The sequence below is a fragment of the Toxorhynchites rutilus genome, chromosome 2 (genome assembly GCF_029784135.1).
Source record: "Toxorhynchites rutilus septentrionalis strain SRP chromosome 2, ASM2978413v1, whole genome shotgun sequence".
NCBI classification, from domain to species: domain Eukaryota; kingdom Metazoa; phylum Arthropoda; class Insecta; order Diptera; family Culicidae; genus Toxorhynchites; species Toxorhynchites rutilus.
In genome coordinates this window covers 133,642,113-133,668,365 of record NC_073745.1, presented here as the reverse complement: position 1 = coordinate 133,668,365, position 26,253 = coordinate 133,642,113, and the positions used below count along the sequence as shown (strand labels likewise).

Below are 26,253 nucleotides of genomic sequence, written 5' to 3'. Positions count from 1 at the left end.
CGCATCTTCACAGATTGGGGTACAAATCAAAGAATTGGGAACAATTATTCTGCTACTATATTGCTAATATTAATGAAACTAACATTTTCCTCAACATTGAAACAAAGGATAGAAACAAAGTTAAATTAGAATTGAGGTGCAACTCATCAATTTTCTCGATTTTTTCCCAAAAAATGAAGAAATGTCCATAAAGACAACAGGGGAAGGGGTATGAAAAATATCCACGCTAGTCCACGGTGGGGTGGGGGGGACAATCTAAAATCGTGCTTTTTCTATCCGTGAGGTATGTGGACAGCCGCTTAGCAGTGAAAAAATTTCATACGGAAATTAAGTCTGAAGAAAAAATCTTCATAATGATAAGTTTTGGTGGAGAGGACGGAAAATAAAAACAACAGGTTAAGTTAGAATTAGGACTACGTGTCCAAAATAATAAAATAATGTGAAGTAAAATTTGTAAACAAAACACTACGCTAGTGTCGAAGCTCGCTCGTGATCAGTCTGTCTCTTTCACGCTACAAGCAAATAATTCCCCTTCTGCTTTCTTCCGAACTGTTTTCATATACCGCTCCCCTACCAACTTAGTGACGAAACGGCCTCACCTAGTACCCTAGACCCGTCTTGGTCGCACCAGACGTCAACACCAAGATGGTGGAGTTAACAGGTGGCTCGTAATTTACACTATTTAGAAAATACGTATGAGGAATGGCACGACGAAAAGTTTGGATTTGTTTATGTTATTACTTACGTTGATATGGTTACATTTGATTTCGTCGAAGGTATTTGAAGCAGTATAATAAATAAACAGTTGTCGTTGAAAATACTAACCTAGTTACCTTTATGAATATGCTTCCGCCAGCAGGCTCGGCTAATGTGATATGATTCATTCAGGGAATGCTTTGATCGTGGTACCGCCACTGGCGCATAATTTGCAGCTTTATTTGTTGTGCTGGTTCATAACGGCAATCAACCGTGCCGGCGAAACTGTAGTCAATGTTTAATGTTGTTTGGATACCATCTATGTAAATAAATTCAAACTTACGGGATACGTCCGAACGCCAATTCTGACATTACGTTTTACCTTCCACTTCACTTTCCTTGGTCAACACCAAGATAATTATACGCCAGTGACGGTACCACGATCAAAGCATTCCTTGAATCACATAAGCCGAGCCAGCTGGCGGAAGCATATGCATAAAGGTTACTAGGTTACAATTTTCAACGACAACTGTTTATTTATTATACTGCTTCAAATACCTTCGACGAAATCAAATGTAACCATATCAACGTAAGTAATAATATAAACAAATCCAAACTTTTCGTCTTGCCATTCCTCATACGTCTTTTCTAAATAGTGTAAATTACGAGCCACCTGTTAACTCCACAATCTTGGTCAACACTATGCATTTGTCATCGCGAATGGATGTCAAAATAAACAACATTTGTTTGATATCCTACCCCTCATTTAGCCCGGACACAAACCGTGCTGAACGCCCTGGAATCGCTGAATTCATCAAAAGTGAAAATTTTCACGGTGCTGTGTTTACGTAAAATCGAGTGCAGAAAGTGTTTTGTGTTTTTAGCAGATTGAACATAATTTTTGCATTTAAAAGTAATGTCATTCGCATTGAATTCTCTATCCGGCAATACAATAGCCACAATGCGTGAGTAAACTGCGTCCAGATTCGCAGATAAAATCTTCCGAAGTTCATTGAGCGTGAATCGATTTTTCATTGCTATTTTTGTTTTTCATTGCAGATCCTATAATGGGGAGTATTGCTAATGGAAACTTCATCGCGCAGTCCATCGCTTCATCGACGGGTGGACCGTCTTCACTAATGAATAACAGCACACTGGAATATGGACGCAAGCAATGCCAGTCTCTGTCTGGTGCTGCTCCGATGGATTTGGAATCCGCTTCCGAACGAGATTCTTCTAAGGAAGGGAATTCTGGCGAGAAGAAAGATAATATGTTACAGAAGAGTGGCCAAATGGGAATGGATAATGGAGGACAAATCCTATTCAATCAATTGATTCCACAACCCCAGGGTTTTATGATGATGACCCCAGGTATGGTCAACATGATGGATGGATCATCTCTGATTGGGATGCAGACATTTCCCATGATGGCGGCTCAGCAGATTGGGGCCAGTGTGGATATGTCCCAACAAGCGTTAGGAATGGTTAGATCGGACGAAGGAAACAAAGAAATAATTTACTGCAAATCGTGCACTATGTTTCCACCCAACCCAACCGCTCAGCCGCCGAAAACAATCGATCGTCCACCGGGATGCAGGACGGTGTTTGTTGGTGGTTTACCCAATTCCATAACGGAAGAAATCATAAGAGAAATATTCGAGCGATGCGGGGAGATTACAACACTTCGTTACTCGAAGAAGAATTTTTGTCACATACGTTTTGTATACGAAGCATCGGTTGATTCCGCTATTTATTTATCTGGTTACCGTGTGAAATTAAATAATGGGGGGTTCAATTATCCCACGCCGGAACAGAAAGATCCGGCCACGCTGGGTACACTACACGTAGATTTCGCGCACGCTCGCGATGATCAGTATGATTACGAATGCCGACAGCGTAAACTGCAACGTGAAAGACGTCATCGGGAGCGGGTTGATGAGGATCGCCTTCGGCCGTTATCTCCCCAACCGGTCATACACTATACTGATCACGAAGCTACATCGGTTGCGGAGAAATTGAAAACCGATGAAACTTTCACTAAAGCCGTTCTAACATTGATTACTTGGCTTGAACGAGGTGATTGTAGTAAGAAGAATGCAAACACCTTTTACACCATGATTCAGAGCACCAATTCGCACGTTCGCCGGCTGCTTAACGAGAAAGGAATCAATGATGAGGAGCTGTGCCGAGCGAAAGAGTTCTACCGCAAGCAGATGCAGAGTATGCTAGGACAATGTAAGTTAATGGTTCTTTCTTGCATATTTACTGTAGAGTTTACGTGTTAGAAATAGCCGCAGCATTGGCCAGGGACAAAATTCTCCTTTTTTCTTCCCACACAAGAACTGTTTACATCATATTCACGAGTAAGTTGGTTAAATTGATTTAGTATCCTACATGAAAACAATTTGTGGCAATCTGGGCAAGGCATGTCAAGTGATTTTCCTGCTGTGTATATTGAACAAAAAGTTGAATCATGTTTCCAGTGGAATGGACTTAAACCTGAAATTTCTCTTTACAATGTAAATGTAGTTGAATCCTTTAAAATTCACGTCTGAGTTCTCTTTCATATTCACCCTCAATTCGAAAAGACTTTTGGAAGATCACTTGACTAATTTCAATCATCCCACTCATTCAATCCTGTCCCTTCCATATCATCAGGGTACCTAGTTATGGGCCAACGGTACTGGCAGGAAATATTTCAAAATGTTGAACGTGGGTATAGTTGTTAGTGGAAATGAAAACCTCGCATTCCTAGTAATTTTGGAAGGTATTGTATTTTCAAAATTAATTTCTTTCTCACACCAATGTAACTAGTGACTATCCGGAATGAGGGTGATTTTGAAGCACTTAAATTTGAGATCAATTTTGTAATCTCCGAAGGTATGTAGTTGATTTTATGGTACTGGGGAAGTAGCTCAAATCTGGAGGAAATGTGTCTATTTCTGATGACTGCAAGAGATGAGCGCCTGTGCGTGCAGTGGTAAGATACCCGGTAATGAATGTGTAAAAATCTGTTCTTCACTATTCTACATTCATCTTCTGTCAACCTCAAAAATGTTGACTTTACATCCCTAAAACATAAACTCCTCTCAAACATTGGTATATCCTCGCGAAAGGGAAATTTAATTACGGCTAAGAGGTATATATTCTACGGTGGCTTACATCATAATTGGTACTGTATATATAAACGCGTTGCTACATTTAGCTTTTGTATGATTATCTGTTTGAAGAAAAAAAAAGACTGCGTACCATGAACTAGATTAAAACACGATATGGATAATCTCCCCCTCCTTTCCTATAGAACCAAGAAACATACAGCAATACTGGAAGATGCTCTATCATTATTATTACTGTTATTATTTTCCACTTCACTCCAATTCAGTCAATCAGATTGAAAAAGTATTCAATGCGGCCAGTCACAAGAAGGTTTGGGATCATTTTTCTAAAGCCCAAAGAAAGAACATCGATGCCTGGAAGAAGCAATCGCTGGTATGTATGCAAAATCCTTACCTACATTTCCGCCATCCAGTCGCGCTAGTCTTTGCTTCTGGTTCGTCATTATTTTTTTGGTTTTGTTTTGTTGATCGTATTTTCGTATTTGATGTTAGAGCTTGTTCTTTGCCAAAAAAACCGCACGAAACTAACAGCTTCCATCATTAGGTTACTTTTTCTACAATGTTTGCCTACTGATATATCTGCAAAAATGAGAGTCAGATTTTCGAGTTCATTTCACATGTTGGTGTGATATAAAAATAAAGTCAGATTTCATATTAACTAGAAATTTTATGCTTTTATTATATCGTTGAAAACTCGTCGTGAGCCTACAGTCGGATTTCACCAAGAACCTACTGATCCCCTCATTGGAGCTATCAGTCTATTCTCTGTGTTGGCACTGTTGTTCGCAAATCCGCCTCAGTCTTATTCCACCTCAAAATAGTTTCTCTGCTAACTCATTGAATGCTACCGTTATCTTCCGATTCTTTTTTTTTATTTGAATGTGTTGCCAGATGTTATGAAACCTAATAGGGTCAATATTTCTATTTTGAATTTTAACAGCACTTCCATCCGACCTCATCGGACGGTCGTAATTTCATATTGAACGTTTCATTATTCGAATACGATTTGTGTTGTTTCACAACCGCTTAGAAATTGTGTCTTACCGAAGAATATGATTCGGACATTGCCTGAGAAGGAAAACCTGTACAATTAATTGGACCGGCCATATATTCTAATATCGATCACTCCATTTTCATTCGAAATCCAATAGCGACGGCGGAGAACTATCTTTCAGAAATCAGAGAAAATAAACGATAAAACTTCTCTAAAATCATGCGGATCGGTGATTTATTTTGTTATTCACTCCGCGTACTCTGTATCGAACTTCAATCGTCGGAGAGTTATCTTCATTCTATTAGCTTCATGATCATTCGCAGACGAAATTCCCAAATCAACACATTCGTGGAAGTCGCAAAACTCTTCAGGCAGGTGCTGCCATACAAATGAAACACAAATTTCTGCATAACTCGAAAACTAATCAAGCAAATGGAGCCGAATTCGGCATGTAAAGGTTCTAGGGGCACGAAACATTCCTATGGTAAATAGACACTCCTCCCCTCTCTCTGAAGGAGAGGGGGCTGATAGTGTGATAAAACGCACTCCTATATATTCTTCTATCAATATAAATAAAAATGGATCACCGAATGTGTTGATAAGAGCAAAACTCGAGAAAGGAATTGCCCGATTTAGGGCTGTCTTTATTCTATCTATTATTTGCAAGTGGTTGAAAAATCTTGAACGAGAATTGTGTCTGAAAATAATCTGATATTATAATAACGAGTTTTGGTAGAAGTACTAAGAATTTTATAGTCAAAGGTAATTTTAAAGGGTAGATTAGTAAATCAATCAATGAACAGTTCTGCGATTGGACCCATGAACGTGCGCTTAGTAAAAAAACGTGAATGTGATAACGCAAAATAAATTTTCGGCGGGACGATGTTTGCCGGGCCAGCTAGTGATATATAAAAAAAAGTTAATTTACTAGTTTGACTCTTTGTAGGTATTTCAGACCTACCGACTGTCAACTGAGCCAATAGTATGGAGTTTCGGCAATTCTAATTTTTTTTTATAAAAAATGATTTCTAATAGGAGTACCGGTAAGTTTTTTGTTTTTTTTTTCAAAAATTAATGCTTTATTTTGCAAAAATGGTTACGAATTTATTATTCAAAGTATTGCCCATCGCTAGTTACAACAATAATCGGCCGGTTTGTCGGCTAACCACGAATCGATCCAATTTTTGACTTCATCAAAACGGGATAAGTGCTGGTCAACCAGGCCATGTTGCATCGATCGAAAAAGGTAGTAATCGGACGGAGTAATGTCTGGAGAATACGGTTGGTGGGATAAGAGATTTTAGCGTTTCCCAGTATGTTTTGACCGGTTTCGCGACATGCGACCGAGCATTGTCGTACTACAATGTATAACAATGTATAACAATGTATAACAATTGTATAACTTTATCGTGTCTTTGCTCTATTGTGGCCGTTTTTCGTCATATGAATCAAAGTTAATAGAACGGCCACGGGAGCAGATTGCAAGATAAAGCATTTCGTTAAAATCGTAACAGTTTCATGAAATTGATACGAATTAGAATGAAAAAAATTATAGGAGGTTGTGTCCAAGATACGACCGCATTGTTAACGTAGAACTACGCTGTTATTTTATATAAGTCGCTTGTTTATACCTTCGGATATTATTCTATAATGCTGTGAAATTTTAGAAACAACTGCTTAGTAGAATAATCTCTGAAATGAGTTTTTCATTGTAGAATCAGTTGATAATTGATTGATGATTCATTCTTGCCCTCGCAAAACAATACACTAGCTGATCGTATGTCGCAATTTATTTCATGTCAATGCATTGAAAATTTACCTCGAAGCCTTTTTCGAAATTGACATAGACTCGGCTACAGTCGATTATATACATGTTGCACCAGCACCATTATTTCATATCTCATAACCAAGGATGCAAAATTTCGAAAAAACATGTTGAAATCGAAAAGCAATTTTTATCAGTGCAAAATATCTCCACCGACATTCTTCACTTCTTTCTATCGCGGTGCCGCTGTGCCTATGACCGCTGGCTCACCATCTCGTTTGTTTTGATATAGTTTTCGTTCCATCAACAGAAATATCAGTTCATTCTCGATGTCAGTGAATGCTCAAGCCGAAAATATCACCTTTCATTGCGTCCTGGTGAAATTTTCGTTGGTCATACACCCATAAACTCAGCACTCAAATGTGCCGTTGCCCATCGATGTGTGTGCAATAAGCGGCACAAAAATGGGACCGGGGCTAGAAACATACTAGGAAAACACACACGAACACGCGTTTAAAAGTCTGACGCGGTGTCAGTGAGATGATATTTCCTGGAATTTTGTTCCCTTCCACTGTTAGCTGATCGAAGATGCGTATGAAAATTTCGGGCGTAAATTCTCAGTGAGACAGTGGAACGAATGAGTGTGGGGAATAATGCAAAAACCAAATGTTCCACGTGACGGAGTGTCGGTTGCATGGAATTAAGTTTAGTTCATTTGTCATGAACTGCAGGGGAATTGGTGGTTGATTTTGATGTTGTCTCAATATCTTGCGCTGTCAGTAAAGTGAGTGTGAGATTTTGCAACTCTGCTCATAACTACATCAATATATCTTTGGCACCGCATGTAAACAACAACAATGACAACACTTGCAAGTATCAAATATCATGCTACATGTTATTTAGTATTGCCTCAAAGGAATCGCACCTCTAGATATCGTTCGTACAAACTAAGTGTAAACCAAGCACCAAACAAGCGTTCACCATAGCATGCATACAGAACCATACATTGGTGGCTTGAAACTACTAGCAATATAAACATTTCTCATCATTTTGCGCTATTCTCAAAAGAAACGCTTCTGTTAATATTACTGGCATCGAAAAGAGTTGCATTACTTTCTTATGCTAGAGATAAGCGCAGCTGTCCCCCTTAGTGGAGGAAGTTTTGCTACTGGCAAGCAAAACCTAATCATATACAAAATTCCAGAACATTTACTTTTCTTGATGGTTGTTATTAAATCTTTTTGTTAATAACAACCTCGAAAACAGTAGCAATGCTTCATTATGATCAATATTAGCGCAAATGCAATCCTAGTTGAAGGCAGTTTTGCGACTGGCACGCGAACCCAAATAACTTATAACATTCCAGTAAGATATTCAAGATGCTTAGTATTCTCAAATAATTTTTTGGTGCACAACCTTAACGTCTGCTTCGCCATAACGTCAGTTTAATGCATTGTCCATTCTCAAAGGCTCAAACGATGCCCTTATGAAGAATAAACAATGTTAACTGCTTGGAAAAAGACCGAATTATGTCACACAGCTTGTACTCTGCTGTAACACCCATCGATGCGAATTCGCTGATGAGTTTGTCAAGACCGACCGCCTTCACCACCAGCGGATTGAGCTTGATTTTGGTTGCTGCATGGGCGTTTACATTTTCGACCTACGCGCCGAAATCGCCTACTTCGCTGTTGTTCGGTGCGGTGTCACATTCGCGAAGGCTCGGTTCAGTGCGAGCGCTTTTCACTGCACCAACACCGCGTGCATCATTAGATGACGCTTAACTCGAAATTTTATTGCCCCTGGCAATGCGTTCGTTTTTTGCAGGGCTCGAGCCAGCCTTCATCTTCTTCTTGCTCATCGCACACTACGCGAAGCGTCCAATTTATGATGCGGAAAGAAGAACACACGATACGAATAACGCGAAAAACGAACAGAAAAATTAAACGACGATTTCCAAGTTGGATTACCACTGGTGGGGTCCGATCTTAGATGGAAGCGCAGCGAAAGCAAAGTGAACTGGATTACTCAACAGTCCGATGCCGAATGAAAGTTTGCCTCAGCGAGATCCACTGTTTATACTCTAGGCAAGTATTCCCCTTCATTCTTCTTCTTTTCCTTTGTTCACGGAGACTTTAAATCCTACGATTTCCCCTCCGTTGGTCGTCGATAAGTTGCTCGCTATTGATAGCTCTGTTCGGGAAAGCACTCAAATGGACAGAACAAATGTATGGGAAAATAGAAACACTTGAAGTTTTCATGAATTCAACCATTTACTAACAAGGGGTTTCTAATGTATGGCATATTAAACAAATCTTAAAATAGTTATTAACGTTAACTTTATTTCATAAAAACGTGACCTGTTTTCTGATTTGACACCCTTAATGAAAGACGTAGTTCTACGTCAAAAGACTCGTTGAAGACTTTTTCAAGATAACTTTGAATAAGTAAATCTTTTTTTTTAAATCTTACGACACTTCTCGGTCGTCTTTTGACTCAATCAAAAATCACAAACAATTCATTTAATGGAAAATATCGACAGACGTCCATAAATTTCATTGTTAATGCTAACTAAATGTCTTAGGAACTACAAAGTACTAGTAGAGAATTTGACTACTAGTTTACATCTGGAATTTTTCTGAAAATTTTCTGGAAAATCAGGGAATATCAGGGATTTTTTTTCTGACATTGAGTCGGCACCCTTTCCATGGTATGGTTTCCTTCTACGTTCTCATATGTTTTTTTTTGCGACGAACAAGGTGAGTCGATGCATATTACGAATGATTCTACATTTGTCGATGGTAAGCACTTTCAGAATAAAAAAAGATGAGATTGGAAGGTTCTATTATCGAAAGCAATTGTCCTCAAATTCCTACGTCAAGTTTACGGCCGTGCCTCTAGGCTCAGACCTTTCTACTCTTTTTGCGTTTAAAAAAAACAGAATGATGACGTCCAAGACACTGTAGGACTATGTTACTAATGCCGGCGAGAACGAATATTATAGAAAATTAAGAAACAAGTAATCTTTAGAAAAAGTATTTGGCAGCCTCACAGCTTGTTTAGACCCTCGGTGGCGACTTCCCTAGGATCCTCAGTTTTATGTCCACGTTAGGGAAACACATTGCGAGTTGCAAAAATGCAAGCGAGTACAAATGTATTCGTAGCTTGCATGTATCGGCAATGAAGATTTTCCCAGGTTTCTTGATTTTACGTCTGTGTTAGGGAAACACATTCGGGTGTGCAGGTGCATACGAGTATAGGTTTCGCCGGATTACATGCATCGGCTAAAAAATAGCAAAATAGAAGAGCAGAGTGCTTTGGTTGGCATCGAGAACATGCCACAAACATAACTAATTGGATTTCCGAGCTGGTGCAAGTTTTTATACAGATTTAGTTATTCCAATAGTTTTCTTTCAGAGCTCGTTTTGAGTTATTGAATCAAGTTTTTTGATCGATAAGACATTCTTAGACATTTTATCTTACGAATGGAGTAATTATCATACCACTTCGTTCAGTCGGCAAAGAAGTATGGCCACTCAAAACCTTGCATCTCCATCGTAACGCTCTCGTTTTCGAAACTTTGTGCTTACACTCCAGTACAGAAAAGAAAGACGTAGTCCTACATCACCATTTCTTTATGCTAAATAGTATTGTTCATACCCTTTTCTCTACTTTTCGTATCTACATTTTGTTGCTCAGCACAGCATTTACATCCATCGCACAAGGCTCCGTTTACCTGTCCTGCATTGACACCCGTACCGTAAAATCGATGAGGAGACACTAACCAAGAGATGCCCCTGTCTGCTGCTTGGACAAGAACAGTTGGGCATGATTCCCGTCAATGCATTGTTTGCCTTTGTAATCTTTTTACAAGCGTAGTCGACGTGGCTGTTGAAATTCTGTCGATCATCCACCAGCACTTCCAGGTATTTTAGATCTCGCTTCAAGGTTATCGAATGGCGGTTTCTGCCCGTTGCACCACCCTTCAGCTACTGACATTCAACATTTCCGTTTTGATATGGGTTATCTACGATTTCACACTTTGCATCCAACATCCGATCATATCGACTCGGTCGCAAGATTTCAACCCATCCCAAGGATTCTCCTGTCATAAGGATAACAATGTCATCCGCGAAGCCAGTGCAGATTCAGATTTATTACGTCCTCGTACATACATTTTTTGTGTACGGCCTATGCGTGTCTCGTAGACCTGCACCCGCTTCTCAAAATAGCTTCACTAAATTCTGCCCAGATAGTCTGGGACTCTCATCATGTGGTCTACGCTTCTGTTTGGATGCGTTTGACCACTATGCGAATAGCATCTACCGTAGATCCCCCTTTCCGAAATCCGAATTGTTTATCAGATAAGCCATGAGTTCTCTCCGTGCATTACATTAGCCGGTTGAGAATAATTCTCTCCAGAAGCGTCTAGCAAGCATATTGATCTATACGATGCTGGATCATCTGACGTCTTCCCTGGTATGTGTAATAGTAACAGTTTTTGTACCTTCCATCGATTCGGAAAGAAGCACTCGTTTAGACACTTCTGCACAGCTGTCTAAGCATCCGAAAGACGCGCTCTCGAAGAAAACTCTGTTTCGCGACCTTTATTATAAACAAACAAAAACACACTTAACTCACAAAGAGGACTCAGCTGTTTGTGTCTCTCTAGCGCGTGTGCCGGAAAACGTCACATGAATTCACAATCACGTTAGTGTTTCAAAGAATATCTGCTGCTGTCTGGGTTTAGAGGAGAGGAGCGAATATCATACTTACATTCCTTCGCTTCCCCTGGTGACTGCAAGGACATGGCCGACGTCGTTGTCCACTATTCAAAGCTTGAATCAACAAAACTTGCACAGTCTACCCAAACAAAAACTCAAGTTCAAACTATTATCAGCTGCTGCCATTGTTGATCATACCCCGGACTCAACGTTAATTTCTATGGACTTTTTTTAGTCAATATTGTCATGAAACAAAACTACTCACATTTTTGCAGATATTAGATCCCAATCAGAACAAAATAACCTCACCTAACTATCCTATAGCTTCTATCGTGGGTTGTTGTTTCCAGACTCTTCACATGCATGCAATATATCAACTTCAACTATTTCTTGAACAAACATAAAGTGTCTTTCTAAATAAAATAAGGTATAAATTAAGAAAATAAATAGAGTTATAATAAAGGACTATTCCAAGGTAAGTAATACGAGTAATAACGAGTGAACCCTCGCTGCAAACTAGTACAAACGCTAGCAAAAATGGGGAAAACAATCAATACACAAACGCATCAAATGTCTATCACAATTCGGACACACTATCGTCGTAACGCGTTTGTGAATCGAACGGCTCCTAATTTTTTGCTAGCGGTCCAAGGAAGAACTCGCGTACGGAACGTTGATAAGACAGGAATCCAATAAGAACAGTAAATTAATTCTTGAAAGCAATATTTTTATATTATCTTCTCAGCAATGATGATTAGCTCTAAAGTATATTAATCAAACACGAACAAGTGGATTCAATGTTCCTAACTTGTCTGAATTGTTTCTCCACTTTCTTCGATGATATAAAAATGCACGTTTATGGAACAGGAGATCAGAAGTGTTCAGTTGGATGACTTTATGGACGATGAAATGGATCTATCCGAGGATGAAGGATCCTCTAGAAAAAAGTCCCGATGGGACGTACGGAAGGTGATCATGTCAAATCACTAAATTCTGATTCATTATTTCACGCAATTGAATTCCTTTTATAGGAACGAAACGATAGCTCATCGGAAGTTGATTTCCAATCAACCCGTTCGGAGCTAGAGGTCAAGACCATGCAAATTCAAGTTCTTCAAGAGACTATTCGAAATCTACAAACGCAACTGCTGGAAAATAAATCCAAAGAAATCGAACGACAGAACAAGATGGAGAGTTTGGAAGACAAACTAAAAGAAGCAAACGTGAAACAACTTCTTTTGAAAACGAAAATCGCCAATACACAATCAAAGCTCTCTCTGTGCGCAACGAACACTTCATCCTCCAAAGGTGACTCAGAGTTGGACGAATGCGAACTGTCGGAAACCGAGCAGAAACAATGTGCAATGTCATCGTCGACAACGATTCCAGTACAATCGGCCAAAACTCCTCCCCCGGCAGCGATCGACCCAAGCGAAGCGAAGGTGATCACTTTGGTGTCCACGTTTCTTGTGGTACATCCGCACGGAGCCAGCATAGATTACATCTGGTCATATGTTAGCCGATATGTGCCGGAGCTAAAAGTGAAACTCGTAGAAGACATGCTGCACCGTTACCAGGATCTCTTCCGGGAAGAGGTCAGCGGGATTGGGGCAAAGATAGAAAGAAAATGGAAGTTTTTCGGCTTTGAGTGCAAAGAGTCTGAAAAATCTTAAGAGAATCAATAAGTATATGTCAATAATTATACACAATCTAAATTAAGATATGAGTTCCGTTGTTTTATACAAATACATTTTTGAATAATTCGTTTCCATTATTGTCTCAATTTGAAGACATATCACTTCCAAAACATCTTCACTTGTTTTCCTTCTTCATACTAACTTTTTTGCCCGGTTTCAGCAAATTAACACCAGCATCTCTCATCCGGATACCCTTCAAGGTGCTCTTCAAACTCTTCCGGCCGTGTATTTTCGTCCAGAATTGGTGCTGGGCGTCTACGACCAACTCCTCTTCTTCATCCTCGATGGAATTTTCTTTTTCCATGCGCATCTGGCGACGGATTCTTTCCCGCTCCAATTCCTTCTCTCTGAGTTTCATTTCCTTGATCTTAGCTTCAAGTAACCGTTGTCGGCGCATCTCACGCTCTAACATTCCGGACAGTGCTGGTTTATCATTGGCTGAACTGAAGGTCAAGTTGTCGGATATCTCTGTCAAATATATAGCCCCAGCGTTGGTGCCATTAGCTATGAGTTTTCCATTCTTGTGAACGCGCAAAGAAAGCAGTGGGAAATCTGAAAGCTGTTTCGGAATATTCAGAATGTAGTACTTGGTTTCGGTAATTTGTTACGGATATTTACCTTTATGCGAAGCACTGGACCATCAAGGCGATGTATTACATCCCACGCATCCATCACTCCATCCATTCTACAAATGAAGACCAGAGAACAACGTGTTGGGCTCCACACTCCACAAGTTAATTGAACTCCGTATTCCTTGGTCCATACAATTGGACTATCACGGCAATCCTCGGTCCATATCTTAGTTTGCCAATCCCCAACGCTGATGTAATTCTTGATAAACAGTGGATTCCGTTCAACAGAATAAACCGGTCCGGTGTGAGCTCGGGTTAGAGCTTGAATCTTATCCGCTGGCGTTTTATACTTCCGGCTGCAACTGTAAATTATACCATTCTCCGTACCAACAGTGTACTTATTCGGCATGGTTTGTTCGAACTCAACTGCACAGACACCGAAGCACCGCGTTGGGTCTTCCTTTTTCCCATCCTTTGGAGCTAGGTTCAAGAAGTCGTACGGTTCGTTTAGATTTCGCATATCCCACCAAAGAATTCTTCCATCCGTTGATCCTGACAGAAACTCGTTTGATGTTTTTGTGCCTGTCCAAAGGACCTTAGTGACAACGTCTTTGTGGCTGGCCTCCCGAAGTGTTAACTCAACCGGTTCGGCTGCTACTCGTATGTCCCAGATAGCCACCTGCCCCGAGAATAATCCCCCGGCAATCTGACAGCCATCCTTGAAGTTGTATTCCATGCATCGTGCCTGATAGGGAGGAACCAGTGTCTGCAGCGGTATGTTTGGATTTTCTGAAATGTTATTTTTACGAAAAATTTTGTAAATAGAAACAAACTTGTAGGTCGTTCGGAAACCAAACGAAATAATGATGTTGTAACCTCACCTATATCCCATATATACGAATCCGTAACCGTTTTGTTCATCTCTCCAATATTGCAATGAGTTGAGGTGAAGTGGTTTCCTTCCTCGGACCAACTGATATAGCTGCAGGAACGTCTCACGTCTAGATAATCCTTATAAACGTGTACGGTTTTTGAGCTGAACTGTTCAATTAACTCGTGCTGTTCGATGTCCTCAAAGTAGTTCTGGTAGATATCACACGCGCTGTTCTGAAGTATTGCATGCTCCATAGTCTGGAGATAAAAAAGATTTGAAAGAATGTTAACAAGTTTCCTGCAAACTTAAATAGTTTATCCCATTTTGACGTAGGACAACGTCTTTCATTTCTACACAGGGGTGTAAAATCAAAGTTTCGAAAACGAAAGCGTTACGCCGGAGACCGAGATTTTGAGCGTTAATAACTCCTAAACAACCGAACGAAATGGTATGATAAACACTTCATTCGAAAGGTAAAATGTCTACGCGTTATATACTTGTTACTTTTTCATCCAAAAACTTGTTTCAATAGCCTTTAAATTGCTTTCAAAACAGGCTATTGAAATCACCAATCGGTATATAAGCGAGCGCCGCTCGGAAATCCCACTCAGTTATAATTGAACAGCGATTGGAGCATGTAGTCGCTGTTGTGGTGAACCTAACTTCGTTTATCTTGAAAGCGCTGATGAACGGGGTCACCAAGAGCCTGTTTGTGCGCCTTAGGCCAGAGAGGAATCCATCAGGAGGAGAGTGATGCCACGGTTCCGCTTGAAACATCGGAGCAGCCGCCACTCACACATACGCGCGCGGAACCCTCGTTGTTATCATCGTTGCTGAAAAATAATCTACCAGTTCCCCTGGGAATTGAAAAATACATTCATGCGAAAGAGTTTATTTGAATGTTTTCTATACATACAACACTGCAACCAAAAACATTTGGTTTTATGATTTTTCAATCAATCTCAATTAGCAGGAAAGCTTCTGAATATTATTTTTCCCCATCAGTAGAAAATTTTCGTATCCAATATTGGATGCATAACATGAAAAACGGAAAATGTTTCACATCGCGAAAATCATGTAATTTTCGAGCGATTATTTGCTTCCTACTCAAATAATGCTGCGACCAAATACATTTCGTTTTGGATTTTTCAATCAAGTGCGATCAACGTAAGACCACGTCTTTTTGGCAATTTATTAGAGGTGCTATGAATCTTTAGGAATTCCCGCTCTACACGCACTGGCAAACGACGTTTACTCAACACTTTCTCAAACGAGAAATGGGTGTTGTGAGAAAGGATTAGCGAACGCAAAAACGACAAACGGGAGAAAGAGATGTTTGGAGATTGAAGGAAATTGGCAGAAAACATCTTTCGAAAAATGTGATTCATACCACTTCGTTTTGCCAGAAAGAGATTATTGATGCTCAAAGGAGGAATCGAGGACGCAAATTAGAGTCGACTATCGATTGCGGCATTCGTACACAAATAATTTTACAATGCAGTTTCATCAAAGTGATTTCTACGATATTGGGATATATTCACTGCATCATGTCATATATTTCATATTCTTCATTATAAAATCCATATCCATGGCACCTATCGGTATCGAATTATCATCGACACCACGAATTTCGCTAAATGCTCCTTTCTGCTCGGCCTGTAAAAAACTTTTCTAAACTCTAAACCATCAAATGTGGAGCCCAGAAAAGGGCCGTTGATTATATGCTAAGCTAATATAGCACGCTCTCCTCGGATACGATGGGCCAGCTGGATGTCCTTGGGCATGATGTGACGCGTTTTGCATGGATAGCACACAAATTGGGTTCTTCGAATAGGCCTCCTGCAGCGTCATAACCGCGGAACTTTGGAAGCGCAAGTCGGTTTTGAAGTCCTGAGCAATTCCACGAACCAAATGCTGCAAAGGTAGCTTGCGGATCAGCAATTCGCTCGACTTCTGATAGCGACGAATTTCACGTAAAGTTCCCGGTCGATACCGATGTGGCTTCTTCGCGCTTCCTGCGGCTGATTTATTTATTTATTTATTTATTTAAATCTGATTCATCTGACATCTGTGGTCTTAATGAATAAATATATAATAATATAGTACAATTATTTATACAATCGACGAACTAGTTAATCTGTTTTTAAAGCGGCTGGATGTCTCGCCGAAATCAAATAGATCCTCCACCAATGTGAAAGTTCGAATCATCGACGATAACGGTTCGTTGTATCCGAATAAAGTACGATGAAATCTGTTCTGTAGCAAAGATCGCTGTCGGAGAGGTCGTTGAGCAGCACGAAGGTCCAGTAATGAACGTAGCCGAGGAGAATCAACTTCCCCATTGAACAGCTTTGATACGAAAATTGCCTGTTGTATTCTGCGTCTTCTCTCAAGCGTGTCCAGGCTTAAAAGTCTGCATCGATCCGGGTAAGCAGGAAGATTCAATGGATCGCGCCTAGGTAGATGACGCAAGGCCAACCGGATGAATCTTCGCTGTACACGCTCAATCCTCAAATTCCAGAAAATCACATTTGGAGTCCAAACAACGGCTGCAGTTTCGAGAATTGGTCGTACTAAAGCGCAATATAAGGACTTCAAGCAGTATGGGTCAGTGAAATCCTTCGCAATCTTCGAAATAAATCCGAGCTGTCGGTTTGCCTTAGCAATGATTGAGGTGTAATGAGCGTTGAAGTTCAATTTCTGATCCAGCACTACTCCGAGGTCAGTAACTTTTTCAACTCTTTCAAGCAAAGCACCGTCGATGCAGTAATCAAACTGTAACGGACTTTTGGAACGATGGAACGTCATGACGGAGCACTTCGGTACGCTGATAATCAGTTTGTTTAGATGGCACCAGTCAACAAACACATTCAGCAAATGTTGCAAGCGTTGGCAGTCTTCAGCTAAACGGATCATGCAGAATATTTGCAAATCATCAGCCTAAATTAATTTGCAGTTCAACCCTAATTTCGCAGCAATGTCATTAAAAAATAATATGAACAACAAAGAGCCTAAGTTGCTTCCTTGAGGGACTCCAGAAGAATTGCAGAAGCACGAGGAAACGCAGCCATGAATTTTAACGCGCAGTTTTCTTTCCGTCAGGTATGATCTCATCCACGACACGAGTTTTGCAGATGATCCGAGACGTGATAGTTTAGCCAATAGTATGTTGTGGTCGATCCTATCGAAAGCCGCCTTCAGATCGGTATAGATGACATCGACTTGAGCCTTGCCCTCCATAGCAGTAATGCAGGTGTTGGTGAAGTTCAACAGATTCGTGGTGACCGACCTGCCGGGCATAAAGCCGTGCTGATCGGTAGAGATGTAACGCTTGGATTGAGTAAGAATAACTTCACTGACGATGATCTCAAATAGCTTGGACGCAGCCGACAAACTTGTTATTCCACGATAGTTCCTGACGTTTCGTTTATCACCGTTTTTGAAGACAGGAAACATGAAAGACTCCTTCCAAATTTCAGGAAATACTCCATCATTGAGTGATCGGGTAAAGATGACAGAAAGTGGCTCGGCTAGATCAGCAGCGCAGCGGCAGAACAATACCGATGGTATGCCGTCAGGACCCGGCGAAAGCGAACTTTTCAATTTTTTTGCAGCGGAGATCACCATGGCAGGAGTGACCACGAACGTCGTCAAACTTATGACGTCCGAAGGAACACCTAAGGAGACAAACTTAACTTGAGCTTCACTGGCTGGTATATGGTCAAACACGGATGTAAAGAACTTGGCGAAAAGCTCACAGCATTCAGTATGAGTATTCGCTTCGACGTCGTTACAGAGCACGTTGCTTGGGAGGGTTGAGTTTTTCCTCTTACTGTTGACGAATTTCCAAAAGTTTCTCGGATTTTGTCGCAGATTGGTTTGCATTCTCAAGACGTGGGCCTTGTACAAAGTTGAATTCAGCTTACGATACGCATTATTTGCATGTTGAAACCTGAGTTTTCTGTCAGACGATTGTAGAACACGATGTTTTCGCTGACAGGCGTTTTTTCGCGTTTCAGCTGTCGAAGTAAAGCCGTACTCCAAGAAGGCGAAACTGGACGTCTTCTGTGGGGTACATTCTCCCGCAACCAACGTTGAATGGTAAAACAGAAATCGGAGGCCATTTCATTAACATTTTGACAGGCATTCAGGTATGTCCAGTCAAGAGTGGGGAGGTAATAACCAAGTGCATCGTAGTCGATTTTTCCAAAATCGGGGGTGTATTCATCGGCAACAGGATACCCGTCACTGTACTGGCACGTACGAGGTACTGGTAGAGATATTTCCAATAGTGGATGATGCGTATCCACGGGTAACAGTGCAACCACAGCTGTATTGACGATTACATTACAGCCATTTGAGCAAAAAACAAGATCAAGAGTTCGATCAAGTTGATTGCGGTGCCAATTGACTTGACTTAAATTCAAAAAGTCCATTCCATCGATCAGAGCAGCACTTGACGCAGATACCGTCGAAGCTCCTGCTGGTAAAACTTCGCCGCCAGCACTCTGCAACCACTGTAGGCGAGGTTGGTTGTAATCACCACAAAGTAGCACCTGATCTACACATGTAGCATTGTCACAAAGATCACGAACAGAGGCCACATGTTCATCTATCAACTCCACGTCGCGACTACGATCAGGTGGGATGTACACAGCACCGATTGCTAATCGTTTACTTCCGATGACAATGACGGCAAACACCTGTTCCAATCTTTCCCCGTGAGGCGTGTGGATTTGCGTACAAGAATAGCGATGGTGAATCGCTATTAATACGCCACCGAAGCTCGTTTTATTGCTGTTTATACAACTACGGTCACAACGAAAAACCTTAAATGTCGATCCAAAGATTTGCAGAGAATCGATACAATCGTTTAATCCAGTCTCTGTTAATATGATGACGTCGTAGTTACAGTCCGTAACCGCCAAAAGCAAATCGTCGATTTTAGTCCTAACACCTCGGACATTTTGGTAGTACAGCCAAACACAATCGACAGGGGCAGCAACGGGTTGTGGTGGCAACCATACATTGGTTGCATCGCTAGAACCAGTGGACGGATGAGAATCTGAAGAACTAAAAACACTGTCGTACTTGCCGAGAACAGCGTGGTGGAAGACCCCTTCTCTGACCCCACTCACAGGGCCAGGACGACTGCTGAGCGATGGCTGGAGGATCTCGACTGTGGCAGGGGGATTAGGGGCTTCCATGAAGCCGGTTTCGTAGCGTCCTGGAGATGAAGTTTGTTGTGCAGAGGATTCATTATGGTGTTGTGGAGAACCAGAGGTAATAAAGCTGTAATATGAAGGTTTTTCAGCGTATTTGGTGCTCGTAATAGGAGGGTACTTGCCAGAGAGCGCAAGTTGGAAGACCCCGTCTCCAGAACTGATCACAGGGCCAGGACGACTTGGAAGCTGGTGGTTGAGGTTGTGATGCAGCATGACTATGCCAGACGGATAAGGGTCTTCCATAGTGCCAGAAATGGTGCGTCCTGTGTTCTTTTCTGATGCTATGTCGAACCCAGACGAGATGAGATAGAGCCGTTTTTTTGGTTGAATTCAAAAGCACGGACAGTGACTCCTTCAGGCCAGTACCAAGGATCGCCGACCACATTAGATAAATCTTTACTGACTGTCACTTTAAACGAGACGAATGAAAGGTCATCCAGACTTTTCCCACGAGGAACGAGCTTGGTGACTTTGATCAACGAAGTATCCACATTTGCAATTTCATGAATGTGTTGCTTTACGTCACATTCTTTCTGATCAGGAGTAAACGGAGTTATGTAGAAAGCGATCATATCGTCGGACGGTCCAGCTTTAGCGACACTTGAAGTACCACTATTACTTCGTGCAACATTGTTACCATTTTGAGTTTTGCCATCGTGCAAAATATTCTGACCGAAAATGACAGAATTGGTTTGATTACCGTTACGTTCAGATCGAGCGAGGGACGATTTATTCGAGTTAAGCGCAGCCGGTGTAGATGCAGTCGCGTGAGATTTGGTGCTGGACTGCTGGTTCGATAAAATATGCACTCGCCTGTTACCCACAACGAGTTTTTCAGATTGTTGTCCTACTGAATTATTGACTTCGTCTAAAACCTCGAAAAAGGATGACTCATCACAGGATCTCGACCGATTGATAGGATCTATGGTATCATCGAGATTCAACTGATCGATGTTCTGATGAAAAGTCGATTTTTCTAGCGTTTGGTTGTTTAGCTTGCCTTGCTGTTTGGAACCATAGAGCGTTTTGTTAATGGTTCGAAGATTATCGCCATAATTGCCCAAGCGCGTATCCATGGAGTCAGTACGTATGAGCAACTCTCGTAAGGCTTTGATAATTATTTTCTCACGATTAAACACAGAAGGGTTGAAGTCCAGTCGGCAAGAATCGCAAAACCAGAGCGGTTATACCATAAATATAACCCACTTCCTGTTTTTTCGATATACTTTAACACTTTAACGGACCGTGATTACTAGGCATGTATTCAACTCAAACTACAACACAATGACATGTTTACATGCTAAAATACACAAAAAAAAATTTCAATACGCAGAACAGTTAAAAACATTGAAAAAATTGGTGGCAATATAGTCGCCTCTGCCCGTCTAGCGGTAAACACTTGATGGTAAGCATGCTTCTTTTATATTCGAACTTTTGATGCTGGTTACAACAAAGACAGCTCACAAAACTCATAGTTAGATTCAGCAGGTCCTATACTGTATTGAAAACTTCAACAAATTGACTGTTTTTCAATGATTTTTCGGGAAATTTGCTCTTGTTGCTCTAAATTGGGAGTTTTTACACAAAAATGGCTCCAAAATTAATAGTTTTCGATTTTTTCGCGCTCAAAAAAATCATGCACGTTGCAAGATATCAGAACTAGTTACCGCATAAGGCTAGACGTGATAATTTATTGTTAAAAGAGAAAAAAGTAAAATGGTTGGTGGCAATATAGTTGCCACTAACCGTAAAAGGGTTAATTCAAAACTCGATAAAGGTATCATAAGACCACAACGGAACGGATAAAAAAATTAACCATAAAATAACATTGATCTATGGACAGAGACGAATACAACAAAATAAAGACAGCTCAAATCGGACGATTCCTTTCTCGGGTTTTTCGCTTACCAACACATTTGGCCTTCCATTTTATTGATATAGATAGAACTATAGGAGTGCGTTATTTCGGCTGAAAATTCATTTCCACTTTCGAACAAAATTAATTTTGTTAGCGCAAATATCGAATGGACTAATAACGCTTATCATGATGTAATTGTAGAACATATGGGAATTAAATTTTCCGAATTCTCCGGCCTTCCTTCAAAGTTTTCCAAAAAATTTCTGATTCGAATACAACAAAATAAAAACGATTCAATCGGACCACACTTTTTTTCCCACTGCGTTCATTTTTTTTTTCTTTTTCCCCATATTTTGAACTTTTGTGGGATGCCCCATTTTTTCTACTACGTTTCAAGCCTATCTTCTGCTTATTGATGAAAAAGTAGACTGAAAGCTAGAGCGAGATAAACATACACAGATCAAACATTATTGGACTCCAGAATAGCATTATCAAGGTGTTGAGTCTGGAGTTGTTAGAGCAACGCAATTGCAGACCAAATGTTCCAAAGTTTCGTTTTCGGTATTACAGAAGCGACAACTATTGTCTTGTGGTAAACCTATATTTTTGTGATGGTATTTACTCGGACAGTGTCCTATTATATGATCAGTGAATGTGCTGAAGTCTTTCTTATTAAGACTCAGCAATTGTTGAATTATTTTGATAGTTGGCGTAATAATTTTTTTCGATTGGTTAAGCCATCCAGTAGGCCGTCACAGTTGACTTTCGCATTGCTCCAGTTGTAGCAACGCATGCCAGTCGTTGGAGTTTGTCTAGCTTTTAAATAGCTATTGTCTCCTTAGTCTTTGACCACCATACTAATGAGGCATAGGTTATCCTTATTCGCACAATGGCAGTGTAGACCCACATAATCATTTTTGGTTTAATGTCCCTATCATTTAAGAACATGCTCATAGGGCAATATTGGCCTTATTGATGATCAAATCTAAGTGTGGGTTCCAGTTCAGTTTATCATCTAGGATTACGCCAAGATATTTCACTGAAACGCTGCATTTTATTTCCCCTCTTCCAAGATGTAGAGACTGTAGATGCAGTTTCTTCTTTTTGGTGAAAGGAACAATTGACCATCGGCATCCTGCTCGATATCACGTCGTCGAACTTGCCACGTACCAGTATGACTAGATCGTCAGCAAAACTCATGATTCCGAAACCTTTCGCATCCAAGCTTCCCAGAAGGATACAAACCACTAGTGACCAAAGGAGAGGTGATAGAGCCCCTTCTTGTTCCCCCTTTTGTTGTAATCACAGATATCGACGACCTGCCCGGCTCCGATGTGATTTACCTATTTGTGAGCATGCCTTGGATCCATTCGACTATACAGCCATCGAAATGTCTTCTTCTCATAGCCTGTGCCATTGATAGATAAGAAGGAGTATCTAAAGCATCTTCGATATCAAAAAATGCACATAATGCAGTTTCTTGCGACGAAAGAGATTTTTCAATTTTTGACACAAGCGTGTGTAATGCTGTGACTGTGGATTTGCCTGATCGGTAAGCAAACTGGTATTTAAATAAAGGATATTTGGACAAGAATGCCGACTTTATGTCCTAGCTTTTGGAATGAAGACAACTTTAACGATTCTCCATGTGGTAGGGATGTGCTCTAGTATCAGACTTGCTTTAAAAATTTCGATTATAGATGGAATTAGCTTTGATTCTCCTTTTTGAATCAGGGCTGGAAAAATCCCATTTCGCCTGCGGATTTATATGATTGAAAGGATCTCACTAATCCAGCAACTACATTAGCTAGGAATGGTGTCAGAATGAACAGATGTAGATCCCGGGAAGTCGCTACTATGTCCCGCTTAATGAACTCTGTTATAAGAAAGCATTTAATATTTGCATTTGCTAAGACAGCAGTTTTTGGAGAGTCATGCTTGTCATCTTACATGACTTACATGAACCTGTTTGAGCACTGAGTGTTCTTCCTTTGTGGACCCAAGGCTCTTGAGTTAGAGCTAAATACATAACGTCTTTGGTAAATCTCCTAGACAGCACACTCGACGCTGCCTTAGCGTGATGAAGGTTTATTTGCAGAACCTTAGTGTTCTGCATTGGTTCTGACCGTTCGTTTGGTACGTGTGGGAAAGTTTCTAAACCTAGGAACCTAGGACCTGCCAGATCGTCAAGCTTCCCGGATTTAAAAGATTCACCGCGTAGAATCTTCTCTTTATCGAAATTCCTGATGACATCTCTTTGAACTTTATGTGGAGCAACGAATTTGGCACCACTATTCCCAGAAAACCTCAGATTTCCATGGTTTTTGCAGTTTAGAGATTCCGGGCTGCCGGAACCCGAAATGATTTATTTGTTGGGATTATTCATAAAAGTCCCACGATTTGCGCGGTAAAGAAAGTACACTGCATCAAAATCCGCTTAATGCAGTAAAGACACAAAGTACAGTGGAGGGCGTTCTGGTACTCCGCAGGCTCCGTTAGTGGCAAGGTATTTAATTTAACTTTTTCGAGGCATACATAACTATTATGAATAGAATAAACTCAGCATATGCAAATATGGGAAATTTTCTCATTGGTGTGAAATCACTAAAGTTGGCCGCAATTCTACTCTATGTGAATAAAATCACCAGAAAAGAGTGTGACGACTCATTATCTCTTCCTTTCACTCGTACTCATAAATGTTTTGGTGTGTAGTTGCAAAAGATGTAAATAAAACCAAAAATTGTATTTTTTTATAGAATCTGAAGAATTATCAATTGAAAATTCGCCTAATCTGCAATGCCACCAGGAAATAGAATGCTATACTTTTGCGTTCAAATTTCAGTGTCATAATAATGGCGAATAGTTATAACTGCAATTGTACTGCAAACTTCGAGTCAGTCAACGTTCAAAAGCAAACCTGCGCCTAAATCATATACTGCTCGGGAAGCATTCAATGCAGATAGACAATAGACAGAAACGGCGCTATCTGTGTTGCAATGCTCAAACGTTTATGTGGGTGTTGGAACCATCCAATTGAGGATGCAAAACGGTTGTACGGAAACTGTCAGTCACTCAGCCAAGGCTAACCCCAAAAATATAGAATTTCGAGAATCGATAATTCAAACTAACCTTGGTCAATCCTTTCATCTGATACAGATAGGTCTCACTTTTTTCCTGTTTCCTCCGATATCTAGCCGTAACCTCCTCATCGTGTGTGTCGATATCCTTTGGCCATCCACCCTCGTAATGCGTTATTCCTGCGGAAATCAAACTTTTGTGCATTGTCGATACGGGAGTGTTTAGAATCCATGGTGTGCTCTGAATGCCTTTCTCGACCGGATTGATAACATCAAAGTGTTTCAGCATAGATTTATCAGTTTCAATAGAAACTTGTACATTATTTTCTTCTTCGAATTGAACTGGCTTCCGTAGCGTTTTGGTTTCGGTCATTACCATGTAACGCGTCCAGTTCTGCTGCATTTGAGTGCTGCTGATATTGGTGTCGATCTTCATTTTGATAGATTATAATTCACGTGTAGATCTAGACGATTTTCACTTAGGTCAAGGCGCCCGTCGAGCTGGTCTGGAGATAGTCTAGCCTGCTTTTACGACGGTTACAGCCTAATTTCCGTCACGCACGCAAGCTTTCCGCAAATCAGACGACAACAATCCAAAAATATAACGACGCGTGTGTATCGAAACCAAGCCCTCGTGGCACGATACAACTAGTAACAAACGCGCCCCGCGTACACGTCACAAGAGCAGTTGGGAGAACTTTCCCGCAACTTTCGTTCACAACGTTGTGAAGGAAAATGCCGATAGGGACGAAAGTATATAGGAAGGAAACTGCTCAGTTTGGTCGTGAGTTGTTGAATCGATTGAAACTCAGTGCCATGGCTACTATTCATAAGTAGCATGGCTAGTGAATGAACAGAAACATGTGCGAATTGCCCAACTGAATAGTTGGAATCGCGCTCTACGCAGGGACAGTTCGGTTTTTATTTTGGGAATTATTTTCTTATCGGACCGTGAATTGCGCGAATATACGCATCACTTTTTTTCGTATCCAAACACATTCGTTTCGGAACAGGTAATCCATTTACATAAATAAAAATGATTTAGTGCCCGCATGTCACTGTTTCACTCGAGAACGGATCAACGAATTTGATAAGTGTTTTTAGGTTTGATACATTCTGATCTGCGTCAGATTGTTATACCTAAAAAATTAAAAATACATTAGATTTTTTGCCTACTGACTACTGCTGTTATCAACCTACTGACATGTTATTATCTATTCAGAATATTCATCCGATTTATTCAAGTGCTGTTGGATATACAATATTCTCTGTTTCTCCGCGTGTGAGCAGCTTCCTTCATGTGCCTTGTTCATGATCATTGTAGTATGAATGAAGTCATTGATTGTACGTCAATTTTCGGTTCTAAATTGTATATGTCTCAAATCATCTATCGTATGCACCATATTTAGCATTATGTGCCTTTCCTTATTTCACAAACATTGAGGAAAAAATAAAAGGCCATTTCTAAATGACATAAGGCATATTCGAAAGGCTTTAACCGACGCGTCAATTTTAAAAATGACCTTAAACGCGCATTTCAATAGCTAACAAACGAAGTGTGTTGAAGCTGGAGAAAACAATTTTGAATGATAAACTATTAAGTTAAATTTAGCTTGAAAGTTCAGTTTCACTTCCATTACAAGCCTCGAAACTTT

The 26,253-nt window shown here is 40.5% G+C and overlaps 2 protein-coding genes across 2 annotated transcripts; one reads left to right on the top strand and one right to left on the bottom strand.

Annotated features, from left to right (window-relative positions):
* Nucleotides 1-1,500: 1,500 nt before the first annotated feature.
* LOC129765319 (ecto-NOX disulfide-thiol exchanger 2) lies at nt 1,501-13,062 on the top strand. The gene is made up of 5 exons (XM_055765496.1): nt 1,501-1,661; nt 1,756-2,931; nt 4,079-4,185; nt 12,163-12,264; nt 12,327-13,062. Exons 1-5 carry the CDS (start codon nt 1,613-1,615, stop codon nt 12,966-12,968), a joined length of 2,076 nt encoding a protein of 691 aa, XP_055621471.1. The 5' UTR covers nt 1,501-1,612; the 3' UTR covers nt 12,969-13,062.
* LOC129765320 (dynein intermediate chain 3, ciliary-like) lies at nt 12,992-25,315 on the bottom strand. The gene is made up of 4 exons (XM_055765497.1): nt 24,651-25,315; nt 14,446-14,695; nt 13,611-14,353; nt 12,992-13,551 (listed from the first exon to the last, which is right to left on the bottom strand). Exons 1-4 carry the CDS (start codon nt 25,032-25,034, stop codon nt 13,108-13,110), a joined length of 1,821 nt encoding a protein of 606 aa, XP_055621472.1. The 5' UTR covers nt 25,035-25,315; the 3' UTR covers nt 12,992-13,107.
* Nucleotides 25,316-26,253: the final 938 nt, after the last annotated feature.

Excerpts from the sequence above, each read along its gene's own strand:
- LOC129765319 (XM_055765496.1), top strand. The coding sequence starts at position 1,613 with ATGTCATTCGCATTGAATTCTCTATCCGGCAATACAATAGCCACAATG. Across the intron at positions 2,932-4,078 it reads GCAGAGTATGCTAGGACAAT|TCAATCAGATTGAAAAAGTA; the intron begins GTAAGTTAATGG and ends ACTCCAATTCAG. Across the intron at positions 4,186-12,162 it reads CCTGGAAGAAGCAATCGCTG|GAGATCAGAAGTGTTCAGTT; the intron begins GTATGTATGCAA and ends TTTATGGAACAG.
- LOC129765320 (XM_055765497.1), bottom strand. The coding sequence starts at position 25,034 with ATGAAGATCGACACCAATATCAGCAGCACTCAAATGCAGCAGAACTGG. Across the intron at positions 14,354-14,445 it reads TTCGTATATATGGGATATAG|AAAATCCAAACATACCGCTG; the intron begins GTGAGGTTACAA and ends ATAACATTTCAG. Across the intron at positions 13,552-13,610 it reads GTCCAGTGCTTCGCATAAAG|CTTTCAGATTTCCCACTGCT; the intron begins GTAAATATCCGT and ends ATTCCGAAACAG.